The sequence below is a fragment of the Brassica napus genome, chromosome C2 (genome assembly GCF_020379485.1).
Source record: "Brassica napus cultivar Da-Ae chromosome C2, Da-Ae, whole genome shotgun sequence".
In the NCBI taxonomy this organism is placed as follows: Eukaryota; Viridiplantae; Streptophyta; class Magnoliopsida; order Brassicales; family Brassicaceae; genus Brassica; species Brassica napus.
Window position 1 is genome coordinate 48,194,508 of NC_063445.1, and position 18,477 is coordinate 48,212,984.

The 18,477-nt window shown below is 39.4% G+C and overlaps 1 protein-coding gene across 1 annotated transcript; it reads right to left on the bottom strand.

Annotated features, from left to right (window-relative positions):
• Positions 1 to 13,838: 13,838 nt before the first annotated feature.
• Positions 13,839 to 14,309, bottom strand: LOC125582452 (secreted RxLR effector protein 161-like). Its single transcript, XM_048749173.1, has one exon. It carries the CDS (start codon positions 14,307 to 14,309, stop codon positions 13,839 to 13,841), a length of 471 nt encoding a protein of 156 aa, XP_048605130.1.
• Positions 14,310 to 18,477: the final 4,168 nt, after the last annotated feature.

Consider the following 18,477-nt stretch of genomic DNA (forward strand, 5'->3'; position numbering starts at 1 on the left):
ATAAAGTCGTAGCAAGGGGAAACGGTTTCAGAGCTCATGGAAGAAGATGATGAAGCTGATGAATGTTTTGAAGATGTTGATGATGATTTGGTTGAAGATGAAAATCATGATGGGGAGGAGGATGATGGGGAGGAGGATGCTGGTATCTCTATTGTTGCTGAAGCGGACGAGAATGATGAGAATTACAGTGTTTATGGAAAGGTTGAAGATGAGAATGAGGAAGATGATGATATGTGTTTTGAAGATATCAAAAAGATTGAAGGAGGAAGATCGAATGGTAACAGTATCTATGTCAACCAGAGTTTTGTTAGCAAGGATGAATTGGTTTCAGAGCTGTGGTTGACAGCATGAGGTTTAGGTTCTCCTTCAGAATATACAAGTTAACGAAAACTCTCCTTGTGACAACATGTTCGGTTAGTGGTTGTCAATGGAAGGTCAGAGCGAGTGTAAAACATGGAACAAACACGTTTTGAGTAACAAAGTATGTGGAAAAACATACATGCTCAGTGGGAGACCGACTCGCTCAGCGGAGACACTGTACTCAGAAGTATGTTGGTAGGCTTTTCATTGATCGTGTTGGAATCATTGATGGGTTGAATCCGCAGCATATCGCTGATGCAATGAAGAACATGTTTGGCATGACGCTTGATTACACCACTTCATACAGAGCACTTTTATGTGCACAAACATTGGTGAGAGGATCAGCAGAAGATGGGTATTCGCGTCTGCCATCATATCTCGAGCAAATCTCCTTAGCAAATCCCGATTCTATCACGGCTATAGAACTTGATTCTATCAATAGATTTAAGTATCTATTTCTCTCTTTTGGAGCTTCTACCAAAGGTTTTAAGTATCAGAGAAGGGTCATTGTGGTGGATGGGACTCACCTAAGTGGGAAGTATGGAGGTTTTATGTTAGTTGCAGCCGCACAAGATGAGAATTTTCAGTTATTTCTATTTGCTTTTGGGATCGTAGATGCTGAAGATGAACCTTCTTGGGAATGGTTTTTCACAAAATTGGCTAGTTGTGTATCTGATGAGCAGCCTCCGGTGATAGTCTCCGACCGGCACGCGGCCATTAAAAGTGCGTGTGATAAGGTGTTTCCTTGGGCAACCTGAGGAATATGTTATTATCACCTTCAAGATAACATTGTCAAAAAGTATATAGGGAAACATCTCTTGTACTTGGTGAAAGGTGCTGCTTATGCTCATACGGTTTCAGATTTTGACCGGTACCGGACCTTGCAACGTATTTGGAGAATGCCGACGTCATCCTATGGTCAAGGATTTATTGTCAGGGGGACATGTACAACATAAATACAAGCAACATCGCTGAATCTATTAATTCCGCTCTGAAGCGAGCTAAAGGATTTCCGGTTCAGTTCCTGTTAGAGTTCATAAGGGAGAAGCTAGGAAAGTGGTTTTGGAAAAGGAGAGAAGATGCTTTGAGTCTCCCAACTCAACATAGTCGAGGTGTTGAATACTTGCTTGTTGTTCGATCAGAGATAGCGGATACGATGACGGTACAACCAATTGATGGATGGCGATTCTTTGTGAAAGGTGGCAAAATGGACTGTGTGGTTGATTTGGAAAATGGAAAGTGTGATTGTGGTGTCTATGCAGTGGAGAAAATGCATTGCTCTCATGCTATCGCTGCTTGAACATCTGCTGGTTTGCATATCTCCACACTTGTATGTCCAGTGTACTCAAAGGATTTTCTGTTTGCAGGATACTTAGAGAATATATATCCTTGTGTTGGACAACAAGTTGAGGAACACACATGCTTTCCTCCGGATGTAAAGCGTGGCCCGGGAAGACCGAAGAAATCAAGATGGAAATCTTGGTTGGAGCTATCCAGGATGAGAGGACGCAAACCCCGGAAGCAACACATGGTTTATAGATGCTCAAAATGCAAGGAAACTGGCCATACGAAACCACAATGTAAGTCGTCCAGTGTTTAGTCTTCCAGAAGACCTTCAATTAAATCGTCCAGAAGGTCGTCCAGTTAGTCGTCCAAGGTTTTTTCTTCCAGAAGACCTTCAAGTTAGTCGTCCAGTGTTTAGTCTTCCAGAAGACCTTCAATTAAGTCGTCCAGTGTTTTTTCTTCCAGAAGACCTTCAAGTTAGTAGTCCACTGTTTAGTCTTCTAGAAGACCTTCAATTAAGTCGTCCAGAAGGTCGTCCAGTTAGTCGTCCATGTTTTTTTCTTCCAGAAGACCTTCAAATTAGTTGTCCAGTGTTTAGTCTTCCAGAAGACCTTCAATTAAGTCGTCCAGAAGGTCGTTCAGTTGGTCGTCCAGGATTTTTTCTTCCAGAAGACCGTCAAGTTAGTCGTCCAGTGTTTAGTCTTCCAGAAGACCTTCAATTAAGCCGTCCAGTTAGTCGTCCAGTTAGTCGTCCATGGTTTTTTCTTCCAGAAGACCTTCAAGTTAGTCGTCCAGGGTTTAGTCTTCCAGAAGACCTTCAATTAAGTCGTCCAGTTAGTCGTCCAGTGAGTCTATGTATTAAAAATTTATGTTATGAACTTATCTGTGTCAACTTCTTTGTCAAATTGCACTACCAAACAAATTTGAGATGGTCTTGCCCTTTATATTATCCGAAATATAGTTACAAAAGTTCACTGCTCAGAAGACTTTCCAGACTACTTATAGTTAAGTCGTCCAACATTCCAGACGACTTAACTGTAAGTGTCCTGCGCAGAATATAGTTACAAAATAGGGATCAAGTTCAAATACAAAATATGGATCAAGTTCACATACACACATCAGTCTAATCTATCATACAAAATAATCTAACGTAGCCTGTTTATCACCCGTCATACGCACCCAGGTTGTCATCAATGTCCTTGTTTTCGAACTCATGCGCGTCAGGAAGCTCTTGAAATATATTCACTGCCATCTTATCCCTCATAGTCTTCCCGTTGGCCTTAGCAAAGTCTTTTTTACTAAACTCTATCCCAAGAGCATGACATTCAATGTACTTTAGAGTGTACACGCCACAATCACAAGCTCGGGCCGGAGGTATATTGGTCGGTCTCTCATATGTGAATGGCTCCAGGCTGTATTAGGCACGTTGTTCGTCTGAGGAAGCGCACTCAACAAGCAGATAAGGTACCATGTAGACAAAAGGCTCCATTACCACATCGAGTTCTTCTGGGGAGATAATGGAACAAATGCTGTCAAAGACGACTATGTGCCTCTTATTGATCGATATCCACATTGCAATCCAATGAGTGTCGGTGAAGTTCACTGGCGCATAGATATCATCAATATCCGTCCCCCAAACCTTGTTCGATTGGCAAAATGATGGTATAGTGCCTGCTTAATAATTACATGCCCCACCAGGGAGTCTTCTTCCTGAACCGTTCTGATCGGGCTCCGAGTCCCCAAAATCCTTGAAGTTGAATCTCCATTGCTGAGCAAATAGATAATCAAGGAAGCACATTATCTCGCTCCTGAAATATTGTGGGTTAACGTCATACCTCTTCCTCAGCACATTAATCCAAGCATCAATATGCTGCATATAAAATAGGGTACAAGTCAGAAGATATCAGACGACTTACTGGTAAGTCTTCTATGTAGACAACTTCCTTGTAAGTCGTCTGGTAAGTCGTCTACGTAGAAGACTTACCAGATGACTTACCAGACGACTTACAAGTAATTTGTAGACGAATTAAGTTGTCTGGTAAGTCGTCTACGTAGACGACTTACCAGACGACTTATTGGTAAGTCGTCTACAAAGAAGACTTATCAGTAAGTCATCTAAGTCATAGCAGAAGACTTACACAGTCCTCCAGCCACTCTAAGGAGGTTTGGAGGATTTGATACCACCAAGTTCTACTTTTACGTGATTTTTTATCGAGAGGTGTTCTATAATGACTGCAAACACAAAATGTTGGAAAAACAATCAGTTTTTATAGACTAAAGCAAGCTATTATGGGAAAAGCAAGCTATTATGGGAAAAACAAACACTTACGGACAAGTTTTCAACCAATCAGCAAGCTCCTTCAACTTTTTCTTGTCAATTGGTGCAAAATGATTATAGCCTGGATAAAGCTTTTTGTTTGGAATGATCACTCTGGCCGTGATGTTTGCCGTATAAGGAGATTGCTGTGAGCCAACAAGTTTCCTTGTTCGATCACTCTTTGCACGAAAAAGTGCCAAAGCAGCATCCTTCCTTTCCTGATATCAAGCATCCTCCTTCTGTAAATCCGAAACAGTGGGTTGATTTTTGTCCAATAGAACAAGGCTCGGTTCTGGAGCTTTATCTTTCGAGTAACTAGCATCTGCGGGCACAACTGCGGGTAAATCTGGACCTTTATCCTCCGCCAAGCTCTTCCTTCACGCGTTCGTCCCATTAACACTTTCACTCTGCAATATACAAGATGGGTTTATGCAATAATAACCAAAGATCCATTTCAAACAATAATAACCAATGAATGTCTTCAAACATGAACCAAAATACATATATAAAATCCATACACTATAAACAAAGCACACATGTTCTGACATACAAGAAACAAAGCAAATGCAACTTTTCAGTTCCTATTCTTAAGACTTTGTCTAGTCAATCTCTTGTTGGGAGATGATTCGTTACTAACCCCGGGTTCGAGCGTCGGTTTAGGTGGAGATGTAGTGTTTTGAGATGATGTCCCTTTCCTTTTTGTGGTGATACCAACCTTCTTCTCCACAGCTTCAACCCTTTCCGACAGATACTTGATCTCCTTAAGGCACGTCCCAAACCCTTCCCTCATGGCATCAGCTATGTCCTTGAACATGGTTTTAATATCCTCTTTGGTCAACCCACCAACAGTCATAGTCACCTCTTCACTAGCCTCTGCAGCTGCCTTTTCACTAGCCTCTGCAGCTGCCTATTCACTATCTTCTGCAGGTGCCTCTTTACGAGCTTTCTTCCGAGGTCTTGGACTGTTTTCCTTCACTACATTTTTCTTCGCTAGACTCAAAACCGCATGCTTTGTATTGATCCAAGTACCGGTGACTTCCCCGCAATCCATGGTCCACTTCCACGGTTTCTTCACAAACATGAGTTTAATTATGTTCTCCGCGGGCGTGTCCTCAACATCAAACTTTCATTTTGGAAACATTTGATCAATGTCCTTCTGAACAAAGTTGATCACCCTAGTCTGCAGTAAATAGAAGATATGAACTTAGATATTTGACAGATTAAGAAAGATGGAAAGAAAAGACTTCACAGACGACTTATAATTAAGTCGTCTGGAAAGTCTTCCAGCTGGAAGACTTAGTAGAAGACTTATAATTAAGTAGTCTGGATAGTCTTCCCAGACGACTTAATTATAAGTCATCTACTAAGTCATCCAGCTGGAAGACTTTCCGGACATGGAAGACTTTCCGGACGACTTAATTATAATTCTTCTACTAAGTCGTCCAGTTGGAAGACTTATCAGACGACTTAATTATAAGTCTTCTGCGAAGTCGTCCAGATTGAAGTAAATACTTGACTGAGGATAGCCTCTTTAAACTGTTTGCATCCTTTGCGACCCTTGTAAGCCAGTATCGGTGGAGACGGATTGTTTGGGAGAGGATTACCATAAGTAGCACCCAATTCCGGAAGAGCTGTGTACACCCAGACCTGGAGAGTTTGCGCAAACCCATTAATAGTGTAACAACCCGAATCTCTGCCCTTCACAGAGTCCATCAGCACCTTAAACGCGACTCTCCCCCATGGATAATTCTCAAACCGTTCTAGCTCCATCACTAGCCTTGCCAGACTAAACCGGGTAGGGGTTGAATACTTTCTCCCATAATGTATCCAGTGAAAATGGCAAGGTACGCAAGCCGCTTGCGATCATCCCGAGACAACCCTTCGCATCTCTCAAATGCTGCTATTATCTCCTAAGTAGATGGCCCAGCTTCGACATGAACTCCCAACATCTCTTAAAAAGAAGTCAACTCCTTTGTAACAACATAGTGGGGTCTCTCAAGGTCCTCGATGTACTCGCAGTTTAGACCAGTGAGGTTTTCAAACTCTAACAGTGAAAACCTCATAGGTTGTGGACCAACGAGACTCCATAACTCATACTTCTTCTTTATGTCCAGCTGGAAACCGAGCATGTAGTGAACCAGTTTTGAAGCCCAATCAAATCCCAGCTCTTGGAACTTGATGAAAACTCCCAACTTCGACTCCTTCAGCTCTTCATATTCGTCATCATGAAGAGTTTTTTTTAAAGCAGCATGCAACGTCCAACAAGTATGATATGAAATGCTATGCACTGCGGGGGGCTCTTCCCCTAATGTATATATCGTACGGGGGAGTTCTGGCATCTCTATTTCTTTTTTTTGCCTGCAAAACAAACAAAGACAACCATCTCAAACAATCAAAGACTTATAATTAAGTCGCCTGGCAAGTTTTCCAGCTGAAAGACTTCCAGTTTTATGTTCATCTTTTCCTTAATCAATCACTCGAGAGCAAGAGATATAACTTACAGGCGGCGGAGTTCAACGAGATGCTTCTGAGAGAATGTGTCATGTACCCGATTCTGGATAGGATCGTCCGGCGGAATGCGGTGCGTGGAAATGCACAAGTATGGTCATATGGCCCAAAGACAAGCGTGTCATAGCCTGGAAGTAAGGTTAAGGGCATCAGGAAGCTAAGGCATAGCTAATCCAAGAAGGAGACAAGCTCAAAGGAGCTGGACAAGCGAGCTGGTAGCTGGACAAGATTCAGGTGAAGCTCGATGAAGTGAGTGATCAGAATGGATCATGGGAAAACTAAGTCTAGGTCTGGAAATTGACCAAGGGACTTAGAAGGATTGAAGAAGATAAAGGAAGCAAGCTGGACACAGTGTATAACAGCTGGGCGATGCAGTAAGCAAGCTCGACCAGCTAGATGAAGTGTAGTGCAGCTCAGTGTAGCTCACTGAAGAGTGTGTCAGCTCCCTGAGCTGGATGGTCTAGCTCACTCAGCTGGGTTAGCTGGGGATCAGCTCAACTCAGCTGGACTGAGTGTTCAGGTCTCGGGCAGTTGGGCCGGGTCTGGACAGTGGCCGGGCCATATGGGCGGTTATGGGCTGGTGGGATCTTGACATGAACCACCAAGGGTCTGTGGGTCTTGGCCTCAGACAAGGGACTCATGATGATGTTCTGGGCCTAGTTTTCGGACAGCCCAAAGGAGAGAAGAGCAGTTGGGCAGTTATTTCCGAAAAGGTGCAAAAGGGGCAGTTTTGTGCCCTTTCTCTCTAACTGCTTGTGGCGGTTTCTCCACGGCAGTTGGGGCTCAGTTTCTCTATAAATAAAGAGTCTCTGGCACAGATAATGGCACGAAATTACTTAGGCAAAGCTCTGCCAAAATCTTACCAGAAAGATAAAGAGAGAGAGACCGGCGGTTAAGAGAGGAGTACCGTGTGGAGTGGTGCGATCTTGCTGGCGTGTTCTGATCGTGGGAAGACCAGGCCATAGAGAGGCACACCATGGCTTCCTACTACACCCTGAAACACAAAGAAACACAGAGAAAAGACAGAGAGTTGGTCGGATTCCCAATCCAAGACCCATGGTGGTGTTAAGGCCATAAAGAGGCAGTTTTGGCAGAGATCAAGGGGGAAAGTTATCAACGACTTTCTGGTGGCTTTGATCTGTGATGTTATCACCCAAAGAAACCTCCAGGGCCTGAGAACACAAGCGAATGGTGAGGAAAGGAGGGAGTTGGCCGGAATCCATTCCCAAGGGCCAATGCAGCCTTAAGGGCAGATGTGTGTAGAAAGGCAGTTTCATGGGCACTGAAGGGGGAAGTGATGGACGACCCTGTGATGATGTTTGATCATGGATGATCACATCCTGGGCTTCCTCTGTGTCTTGGGAACACACGCAAACACCCAGGAGAGAAGGGAGAAGGCCGGACTTCACTCACAATGGCATGAATAGCCTTGAATGTGGATGCAGTGTAGAAACTGGTTTCATGGAAGTTCCATGGAAGGGATCAGGGGTACGACCCAGGAATGGAACTTATCAATACTGGAAGTATATGATAAGGATTGATAGAGGCGTGCACTGGAGGAGCATGGCCGAACATAATAAGGAATGACACATGATCTAATCAGATCATGTATAAGGTAACCGGTTTTATGATTACCTTTTGAATTACAATTTTGTTGACTGTGGAATTGATCATGGCCAAGTATGGCACGTCCTTGAGGAATATATATATATTATGAATGATTATGGTGTAGTCTGTTGGATCAGACTTGATGACATTAAACCATGGCCTTGGCCGGTTAGGAGAAATCCTCCATGGCCTTGGTTTGGAAGGTATGATCAGATCTCATAGTTCCTGAAGGACTTGAGGGGATCTGATGATTGATTCTTCTTAGTGGGTATTTATAATGAATTATCATGATTTTTATTGGGTTTTATCGAATTGATTTAGAGATGGTCAGTGTGGCCGGTTTGGCTGTTCGTGGCCGAGATCTCTAGGATCGAGGATCGAGGCCGGTTCTGCAAATTCTGATTATGGCATTCTCTTAGTTGAGAATTATCATGAATTTACATGAATTTTATTTAGTTTTTGGATCACATTTGAAATCGGCCAGATTTGGGTTTAATGAGAAAATGATCGATTAGTTATGGAACCAGCCATGCAATGATAGATCCTTGTGTTCGGTTATCGGATCATATGCTTGTGTATTGTGAAATTTTTGTCACTTATGATTATTGATCATAAGGAATGTTAGTTATCAACCTTGGGTTGGTAAGCTATGTGCAAAGCATTGGCTATGTTTTTGGAGCAGGTTTGCTTGCGGTCGAAATTGCACCTGAGGGCATATTGGGGTCAGATCCTGGTGTTAGGATATCTGATCATATGTTTGTGTGCTGAAACATATTGTCACTTATGATATTGATCATAAGGAATTGCTGGTTATCAACCTTGGTGTTGGTAAGGCAGGCCGTGTGTGATCTGATCATGGGTAAGGATGGACGACCTGATCCTTGGATGATGGATCAAGGTGTCTGATCTGATTGATCAAAGGATGCACTGGTGGTAAGAGCAACACTAATCAGGTTCAGTGGGACATGGTTCCATGACTGATTAGGAAGTGTGAAGACTCATCAGTTCTGAGTCATGTGGGGTGGTTGGTTAATTGACTCAGGATCTGATGGGCATTGTTAGTCCATGAGCTGGACTTGGTATCATAAGTTGATAAGGCAAAAAGGATGTGGGACAGTGCATGAGCCGGTAAGGGCCAGATGCATGTCCTTAGCTGTTTGAAGACTTCTCAAGGGTTACTTATGTCTGTGGGGATGGTTGGCTGAATGGCTAAGTACCCAAGGGAAGAGTTTATGCAGGTATAAGGGAGTTGGACGAGTGGACGGGGAGCTGGGCAAGGCTACCTCGCAGCTCGATCAGCTGGTTTATGAGTTCATTCAGCTAGTGTAGCTGGGCCGATGAGCTAACAAGCTCTGTGGATGTGGCAAAGGTATGATCTGTCAATGTTGCATAGACCTAGATAGAATGGCTTAGGGGAACGGAACCTCTGATTGTATGACTTGGTCTAGGTTCAGGATTGACCTTGGAGCTAGCTGGCAGTTGCGTTTACTGACCAGTAGTTGAGGTGATCTGACCAGACAAGTGTTAGATTGGTTTTAGACCAATGGTTAAGTAGATACTATTCCGTTGTGCATAAGTTGAAATGATCTAAGCTAGGGAATGACTAAGGTAGTCTTGAGCTAAGATCTGAGTTAGTCCTCGCCTATGGGCGATGTTTTAATTAAAGGGCAAAAATTTTTAGAGGTTCGGTCCTGGTATGGACTGAGCGACGTGAGGCATCGACCGCGGCCTAGTAGGCTGGGATCGGGTCTTACAGAATGCACGCTAGGGTTTCCTCTCGGATCTTAAATAGAGGAAGCGGCTGTGAGAACGGTGGTGAGAACGACAATGATAACGGCGGAGAGATAACCGGCGGTGAGAACGATGGATTAGAGAGAATCGACGGCAATTGCCTTCGAAATCGCCTTTGAGAGAAACAGCGTTAGGGTTTTCTGATTTTCGCGAAACAGTGAATAAAAAAAAACACCTTATATATGGCCGGTAAATAATCCGGTTAGGTTTAAAAGTGCATTGTAAAATTAAAGGTTCGGTCCGGTATGGACGACTTGCTAGTAAGTCGTCTGTTTAATACTGTACATGAAACGACTTACTAGTAAGTCGTCCCATACCCTAAATTTAACCCGTAAACTAAATTGACTAAATTAACTAACTAACCACGTTATAAAGCCGTAGTTATACTTAAATAATGTTTACTATACACAGAAATAAACACACTTAGGTAAATTTGAAAGTTTTCAAAAAAACATTTATGCATTCCAAAATCTAACCCTAAGAACACATACAATACTACAATATATGTTGGCAAAATCTAAACCAAAGAATATCATGACTCACTACTTTCACTCATCTATGTTGAAAACAATTAAATTTTGCTATATCTTAATTTATATCTCTTAAAACATATGTTAATTACATTATTTCAATTTTTCACTTATCAAAATATTTTTTACAAAAACTTTAAATTATTTCTAAGTAGAACTAGACCAGACGACTTACGGATGTTAGAAACGTAAAAAAAATTTGGTTTTTTTGTTTGTTCACAAGGGGCTGGTTGTAATTTCAATAGCCTTTTAGGTTACTTTTGCATTTGATTTAAATTTGAGTTTACCTTTGCGTTTGAAATCAAGCTGTGAGTCATATTTGGTAATTTTTTCTAATTAGCTGCTGTACTAGTTTGCTACTCTTTTTAACAAGTATTAGTTTGCTTTACACACTTTTTACACTAGTTTAGTGGATTCGTAGTTGACTCCACGAAAAGGTACATGGACCCACTCTTCACTTCACCCACTTATTATCAAGTCATGCGTCTTTTTCGTCTCTTCCTTTTTTTTTTCAGTATACCTTTTAGCGTCCAACTGATGCATCTACTTGACGTAGCCTCTCCCGCTGTTGTCACGTTCCCTTCTGTGGAAAATCTTTTTATTATTCTTCCTTTTTTTATTAGTTTTTTTTGTCTGTTACCTTACCATATTTGTTTAGGTCTTGATATTTATCTTTCAAAATGCGAGAAATACAGAAATTCACATATAACTACGAAAAGTGGCTAAAATTGATGAGAGGATACACCGGTGGCACAAAAAAAAGAACTTGCATAATGAAGTTCATCGGCTTGACTCTGCTTGACGGCGGAGTTCCGTCGAGTCTCCACTCTTACGCCGGTGGAAGATGGCGTGTCCTCTCCTTGACACGTGTGTCAGAGCGCTGGGCGTTTTTCCACGTGGTGGGATGAGCCAGCATCTTACTCAACGGATTTCGTCTTTGGGTTTTCGGCCCAAGTATTTGTAAAGTCTCGGCCGTTGGTTAGACCTTTTGTGTTCTGTTTCGGTTGGGCTTGGACCGTTTTTGGGCCTTGACCCGTTAATAAAATATCAGAGAAAAAAAGTATTCTCACTTCGTTCCTGGAATATATAAAAGTAATTAAATACTAGCATGAATGAATATAAAGAGGTAAAAACGATAGCCTATCAACATTATCTTATCGTTCATATATGTGAAAACAGTATCTTATATGAAGGGTACTTGTTCGCTAACCATTATTTCGACAATCTCTATTTATAGCTGAAAAGAAAGGTGTTTTCTTAATCTCCTTAGATTAAAAAACAAACATAATATCTAATTTTTTTCAAACAAAATCAATCTTTTCAAACCTTATTTTGCAGCTATATAGTTAGGTAGTAAACAAAATTATTTCTTTATTTTTTAATCTAAAGAAATTGTAGTATATGATAAAGAGAAGTTAAATATCCTATTACTCTTATGTATGATTTTGCAACCCTATTATTAGAGCTGGACCTTAAAATTTGAGAGCCCTATTCAAAATTTAAAAAATTATCTTAAAAAGAAAAAGTCGAAACAAAAAATAAGACCGGCTCTGTTTCAAGTATTTGTTTTAAAACAATTGTAATTTTTATAATTTAAAATAAAAATGTTTTTATATTTCTTATAACTTTAATGTGTAAATTATAGTTTTATAGAATTTTATAAATTATTTTTGTTATTTTATATTGCATTTAACATTTTATATATTATTATACTAATGCATATAAATTTTTTTAAAGGGTATCCCACATAGTGAGAACCCATTGAAATGTTTGAGCACAAGGCCGGCTCTGCTTATTATAATAATGCTGTGGGAAGAAAAAGCTTATGATATAGGGTTAACTCTATTGAACATGATGAATTGTCTCTGCTTCGTATTGTGCAAGTTCTCCATCGTGGGAAGGTTGACTACTCGCTATTCTCCGTAGTGGGAACCATATATGTAGAGAAGGGCAGAAGGCGACTACTACTTACTATTTTATATGTATTTAATACTTGAGTTACTTTGCACGAGTAATACAAATTTATATTTGTATATACAAATTTATATTTGTATTTGACTTGTTAAAAACGAGTTACTTGCATTAGCAACACCAATTACTTGATATTTTAAGTCGAATCCGAGGCAAGTTTAAGGTGAATAACGAATAATAATTTTCAGTCCTACATATATGAAAACAATAATGTTGAGTTTCCCGGAAATTCCTTCGATGTCTTTTTCTCTCCCACGTTACCCCGTCAGAGAATATCCGTTATCAAATATGTCACTTTCGATGCCCCCATGTATTCTCCAAGAAGTAGCTCGATTATGACCATTACAAGTGAATATAATTCTGTGAAAAAAAAAACATTTATAGTTTTTCTTTAGGTTTAAAGATTTTATTTAGTATAAAACTGTAGAAATTAATCTCTTTTTACTCGCGAGTATAACCTGTTCAGTTGATTAAATGACAACACAAGCAAGAATAATCTACCTATTGAACGCAAGAGGCTTGTTTACCTGATATTCGCTTCCATTCCTCAATGTGAAGAAAGAGATATACTCACCAGAGCTACCTCATCTAGCAATCCACTATCTTAGCTCAAGCTCGCGCTTTGATTAAAAGAATCTCTCTTATCTCGTCTCTCTCTCTTGATCCTCTCAAAAACCTAGATCCTTTTACAGTTACAGTCACTTGTATAAGCTTTGATACAATTTTTTACTTATTCGTATTACAACTTAGGTGCTTGACCAAACCGGTTCACTAATACACCCGGTTAAATCAATCATCATGATTTTACCTCCAAAGCTTAACCGGACTGAACCGAGAGAGAGAGAGAGTAAGAGATCTTATGATAACTTACAAATACATAGACATTTCTTCAGATCTCCAGCTTCTATGTATTGTTCTTCTTCTTCTATGTATGTCTTAGAAAACTCCACCTTCTTCTTTATAAGCAATTAAGCATCACTTGCGCATCTTCATGAAACCCCATGACTTTTATTCTTCTGAGAAAACCCTCTCAACTTCATATCTTCTTGGGTAAACCCACTCAGCTATAACTTAGAGCATTTCTGCTCATTCTTTGGTAACTCTGAGCAACTCCAGTGCGTCTCTGAACTTGCCTACTAGTAGAACTTTTGTGAAAATGTCTGCAGGATTGTATGTTGTTGCAATCTTCACCACCTTAACAAATCATGCACTTATCAACTCTTTGATAAAATGATATTTAACCGTCATATGATTCGTTCTCTTGTGGAAAACAACATTCTTCGTAAGTGTTGTTGCACTCTGAGAGCCACAATAAATAACTATTGCTTCTTGCTTAAACCCAAGTTCACTCATAAATCCCTTTAACCATACAGCTTCTTTTGACGCCTCTGTCAAAGCTATGTATTCAGCTTTGGTAGTTGAGAAAGCTACAACTCCCTGCAAACTAGATTTCAAGCTAACATGATACCTCATACAGTGAACATCATTCCTGATAATAATCTCTTTCCATCTAAGTCACCAGCATAGTCCGCATCACAATATCCTTCTACTACAAACTCCCCTTCGCTAAGGTAAACCAGCTTCACGTCTTGAGTTTCCCTGACATACCGCATAATCAAATTTACCGCTAGCCAGTGATTTTTCAAAGACTGGATCATGAAGAATCTGCAAACCAGACCGGCTGCATAAGCTAGGTTCGGTCTAGTGCCAACTATTGCATACATAATTTTGCCCACATCACTTTGATAAGGAATTAGCTTCATCTTATCTCTATGCTCTTTGACTTCTTTCTCAGTAACTGATCTTAGGTTGAAGTACATTCCAAATGGCCTCTGAACTCCTTTGGCATGATCCATTCCAAAGTTCCCAAGAACCTTACGAAAATAACCATTTTGTGACACTGTCAAAGTACATGTGCTTCTGTCTCTGATGATATCCATACCTAATATCTTCTTTGCATCTCTCAAATCTTTCATATCAAATTATGAACTCAACAACATCTTTAACGTCTCCACATGATTCTTGTTCTTAGATGCGATGAGAATGCCATCTACATATAACAACAAAAATATCTACTATTTTCCTTGAAGCACCTTGTAGTATACACACACATCATATGCACTTCTACTTTATCCGTTTGACACCATGAGCTCATCAAACATGGTGTTCCATTGCCTAGGTGATTGTTTCAGACCATATAAAGATCTCTTTAATAAACACACCTTGTATGAATGCTTCTTGTCTACATATCCTTCCGGCTGATCCATGTACATAGTTTCATCCAAATAACCGTGAAGAAAAGCCGTCTTTACGTTTATTTGATGTAGCTCCAAGTTGGAGTGAACCACGATGGACAATAGACAATGAATAGAGACTTGTTTAGCAATTGGTGAGAGTATTTTATTGATAGTCTATTCCCTCCTTCTGTAACGTGTCTTGAACCTCAGATCTTTTACTCCCTCTATTCCAGCTTTTCCTCGGTATACCCACTTGCAACCTATGGGCTTTTGATTCTTCACACTATCAACCAACACCGAAGTTTGATTCTTCTTGAGTGAAGAAAATTCTTCATTTGAAACTCCCAACCATAGCTCACAGTCTGGATCTTCTAGAGCTTCCTGGTAGCTTTGGTTCTCCTGCCACAGTCTTCTATAACCAATAAGAATATCCCGCAATATCCTCATCCATTAAGTAAACCTGGTAGTCTTCCAATCTTATAGGATCATGAGTTTCACGTCTGCTTCTGTCTCTTGCTAACTGATAATCACTTAGGTTCTCTTTTTCATATGTAGCTTCTTGAATATAATCACTCCGTTCTTCACTTATGTTGTCTTTGTCTTCAGTATCAACACCTTGAATTTTGATTTCACTATTATATCCTGCAAAATCTAAACTCAAGGTTTGATTAGTTAATAAACGATCAAATACTTCAATACATGAGTTTATCTTTGAACTTGACTCTTTGAACATATGATCCTCTTTGAATATAATATTTCTGCTGATGATGCACTTCTGATCTTCTATTAACCAAATTTTGTACCGCGTAACTCCCTTTGGATAACCAACAAATACATTTTTCTTGGCCCAGAGTTTTGACTTTCCTTCTAAAGAGTGAGTGTAGGCAATACAACCGAAACACTTCAGTCCTGACAGGTATGGTGCTGCAGTATTTCCATTCTTTTGTTCTGATCTTCCCATTACGTAATGACCTTCAGAGTTTGGCATTGATCATGATTAACCTTTTGATTCTCTCCTTTGATCTTGATGCACTAGCGACATCCTCCACCTTGATTACATCTATGTTTTGCTTCAAGGTTTCCTTCAACTGTCATACTTGACCGGTAAAACGTTAAGTAGAAGTACTGCTTAAACTTCTTCAACAACTTCAATGCTCAGGTGACTCAAGTTTCCTACAATTTTTAGAAAGCCATCCATGTTCTCATCGATAGTTCGATGATCATTCATCTTAAATCCATATAGCTCCAGCTGAGCATGAACTCGATTTGGGAGAGTCTTTGACATATACAGTGCTTCTAGTAGATTCGATGTTTCTGCTGGTTATACATTTCTCGATCTTTTTCGAAACATGATCTCCAACATTAAGAAAGATTGTTTTCATTTCCTTCTCACATCATGTTTTTCATTTCCTTCTCACATCTTTCCAATCTAGATTCTTCATCAGCAAGAATCTTCTTCTTTTTGGATTTTCATCCTTTGCTGATTCGATCTTCTTTGTACTCGCAAATCTTGGAGTAAGGAATATCCTTCAGGCCCGATACGCTGAGATATGCATACATCCTTCTTTTCCATAACGAGAAATCTCCGTTTCCATTGAATCATTCGATGTCGACTTGGATCTCGTCATTTTCGATCGATCTTGATTCACGATTTATCTTAGCTCTGATACAACTTTGTGAGATATTAGTGTTTTCTTCCTCACGAGTCTAACCTGTTCAACTAATCAACTGACAACACAAGCAAGAAAGATTATCTATTGAACTCAAGAGGCTGTTTATCTGGTGTTCACCTCCCTTTCTCAATGTGAAGAATGAGCTATACTCCCCGAAAGTAGCCAGCTAGCAACCCACTATCTTAGCTCAAGCTCGAGCTTTGATTACAAGAATCTCTCTTATCTCGTTTTTCTCTTTATCCTCTCAAGAACTTAGATCTTTTTACAGTTACAGTCAATTATATAAGCTTTGATACGACTTTATACTTAGTCGTATTATAATTTAGTTGTCTAGCCAAACCGGTTAACTAATACACCCAATTAAATTAATTATCATGATTTAACCTTCAAAGCCTAATCGGACTGAATTGAGAAAGAGACTAAATTTTTTTTTATGATAGCTTACAAATACATAAAAATTGTTTCGGTTTTTCAAGTCACATGCTACTTATAAGTATATATATATTCACTTTAACTAGCTAGACACTGTTTAAACACTGTTTGTTATAGTGAATTGTGATTAATATCGTAAATACAATATAAGTCTACATTTTTTTTGTCAGCATATAAGTCTACATTTTAGACTATTTTATATAATATATAAGTACTCTTGCATGCTTTCAACTTGTATGCATATCTCCACACATCTGTCTTGTCTCTCATTGTGAAAATGTTATACCATTGATTTTACTCACTTTTATCCATGGTATATAGGTGTTTTAGGAACTATTCATTATGTCTTGGAGTCTTTTTAGCACTTTTACAGGTTCATGGATGATTTGGAGAAAAACGATGATTTAGGTGCATTTTGGAGATAAAATGAGAGGAAGCTCAAAGCTGGCCATCGAACCAGTTTGAGGTCGACATTCAGGTCCACCATCGATCGATGCACACTTTGTGCCATCGATCGACAGCAAAGCGCGCAAAGCCCATCCGGCTTAAAACCCAAGTCAAGACATATTTACAGAAATACCTCTGGCCGACTTTTAACCTAATAGTTATGTGCTATACCATGTTCTAGGCAACACACGCTTTTTACTCTTTCCTACTTTTCTAGTTTTACACAGCAAAAGGTTTTTAGTAGATTTTGAGAAAATATCCAAGACTCCTTCAAAATTTTGTATTGGAACTCCAGTATTTGTAACCTTAATATATTTATGCATTCTTTTATATTATTTGTTATGAATTGCTTTGCTATGTCTGAGTAGTTAACCTTGTTAGGTTTATGGTTCAAATAGGATTACGAAGGATTGGCCCCAAATATAGATTGCTGAGTTGTTTGTGATATCCATCAGTTAAATTGCTCTTATTGCTTGTGTTCTAGAGTAGCTAACTAGAACTTTGATATTAGGATAATTAGGCGCAAGCGGAAGCCTGTTCTTTTACCTGAAATAATTCATATTGCTAGGATTGCTAGAAGCAAACGGGAGTTGATCTGGGAAACCTAGTGAACACAGTTAAAATACGTTCGGTAAAGCTTGCTGGAAGGAACATCGATCGACAATCCTATAGTTGTATCGATCAACGTTCTAAAAAGTGTATCGATAGACTATCCATCGATAATATCGATCGCACACTTTCTCCAGATCAGCAAACGACAGTTGAAATCTGAAGATCCAGACAATAGATATTCTAAACAAACGAAAGTTGACAGTTTATTACTTTGTTTGAGTTCTAGAATATCCAATAAACTACTCTAGCTTATATACTATTATAATTTAATTACCTGAATAGAAACCCTCAGTCTAACGCTTTTTCATATTGATTACTAAACCTCAAAATCAATTAACCGAACAACTGCCTTGTTCACCACTGCAATTTATTATTTCCATAATTAACTTAGATTAGTCATAAGCTGTTTAAGATCATTTGTGTGTTCCAGTTCCTTGTGGATTCGATCACTAAGTACTACAACTCGACTTCTTATTTGAGAGAGTATAAATCACTTAAGGTAATTTGAGTGATATAAGAAGATCGCAAAAGAAAAAATTATAATTTAAAACCTTTTCTTTTCTCTGTTTTCTTCCATTTCAGCAAGCAAACTTATACATTTACAGTCATTTTTGTTTAGCCCAGCTGTTAGTGATCCGGTAAGCTACTGCAGTACAGTATACTATTTAGTTATACTAATATATCTTACATATTTTTCTATTTTAACT

Bases quoted from the DNA above. Each gene is read 5' to 3' on its own strand.
- LOC125582452 (XM_048749173.1), bottom strand. From the start codon at position 14,309: ATGGATATCATCAGAGACAGAAGCACATGTACTTTGACAGTGTCACAA.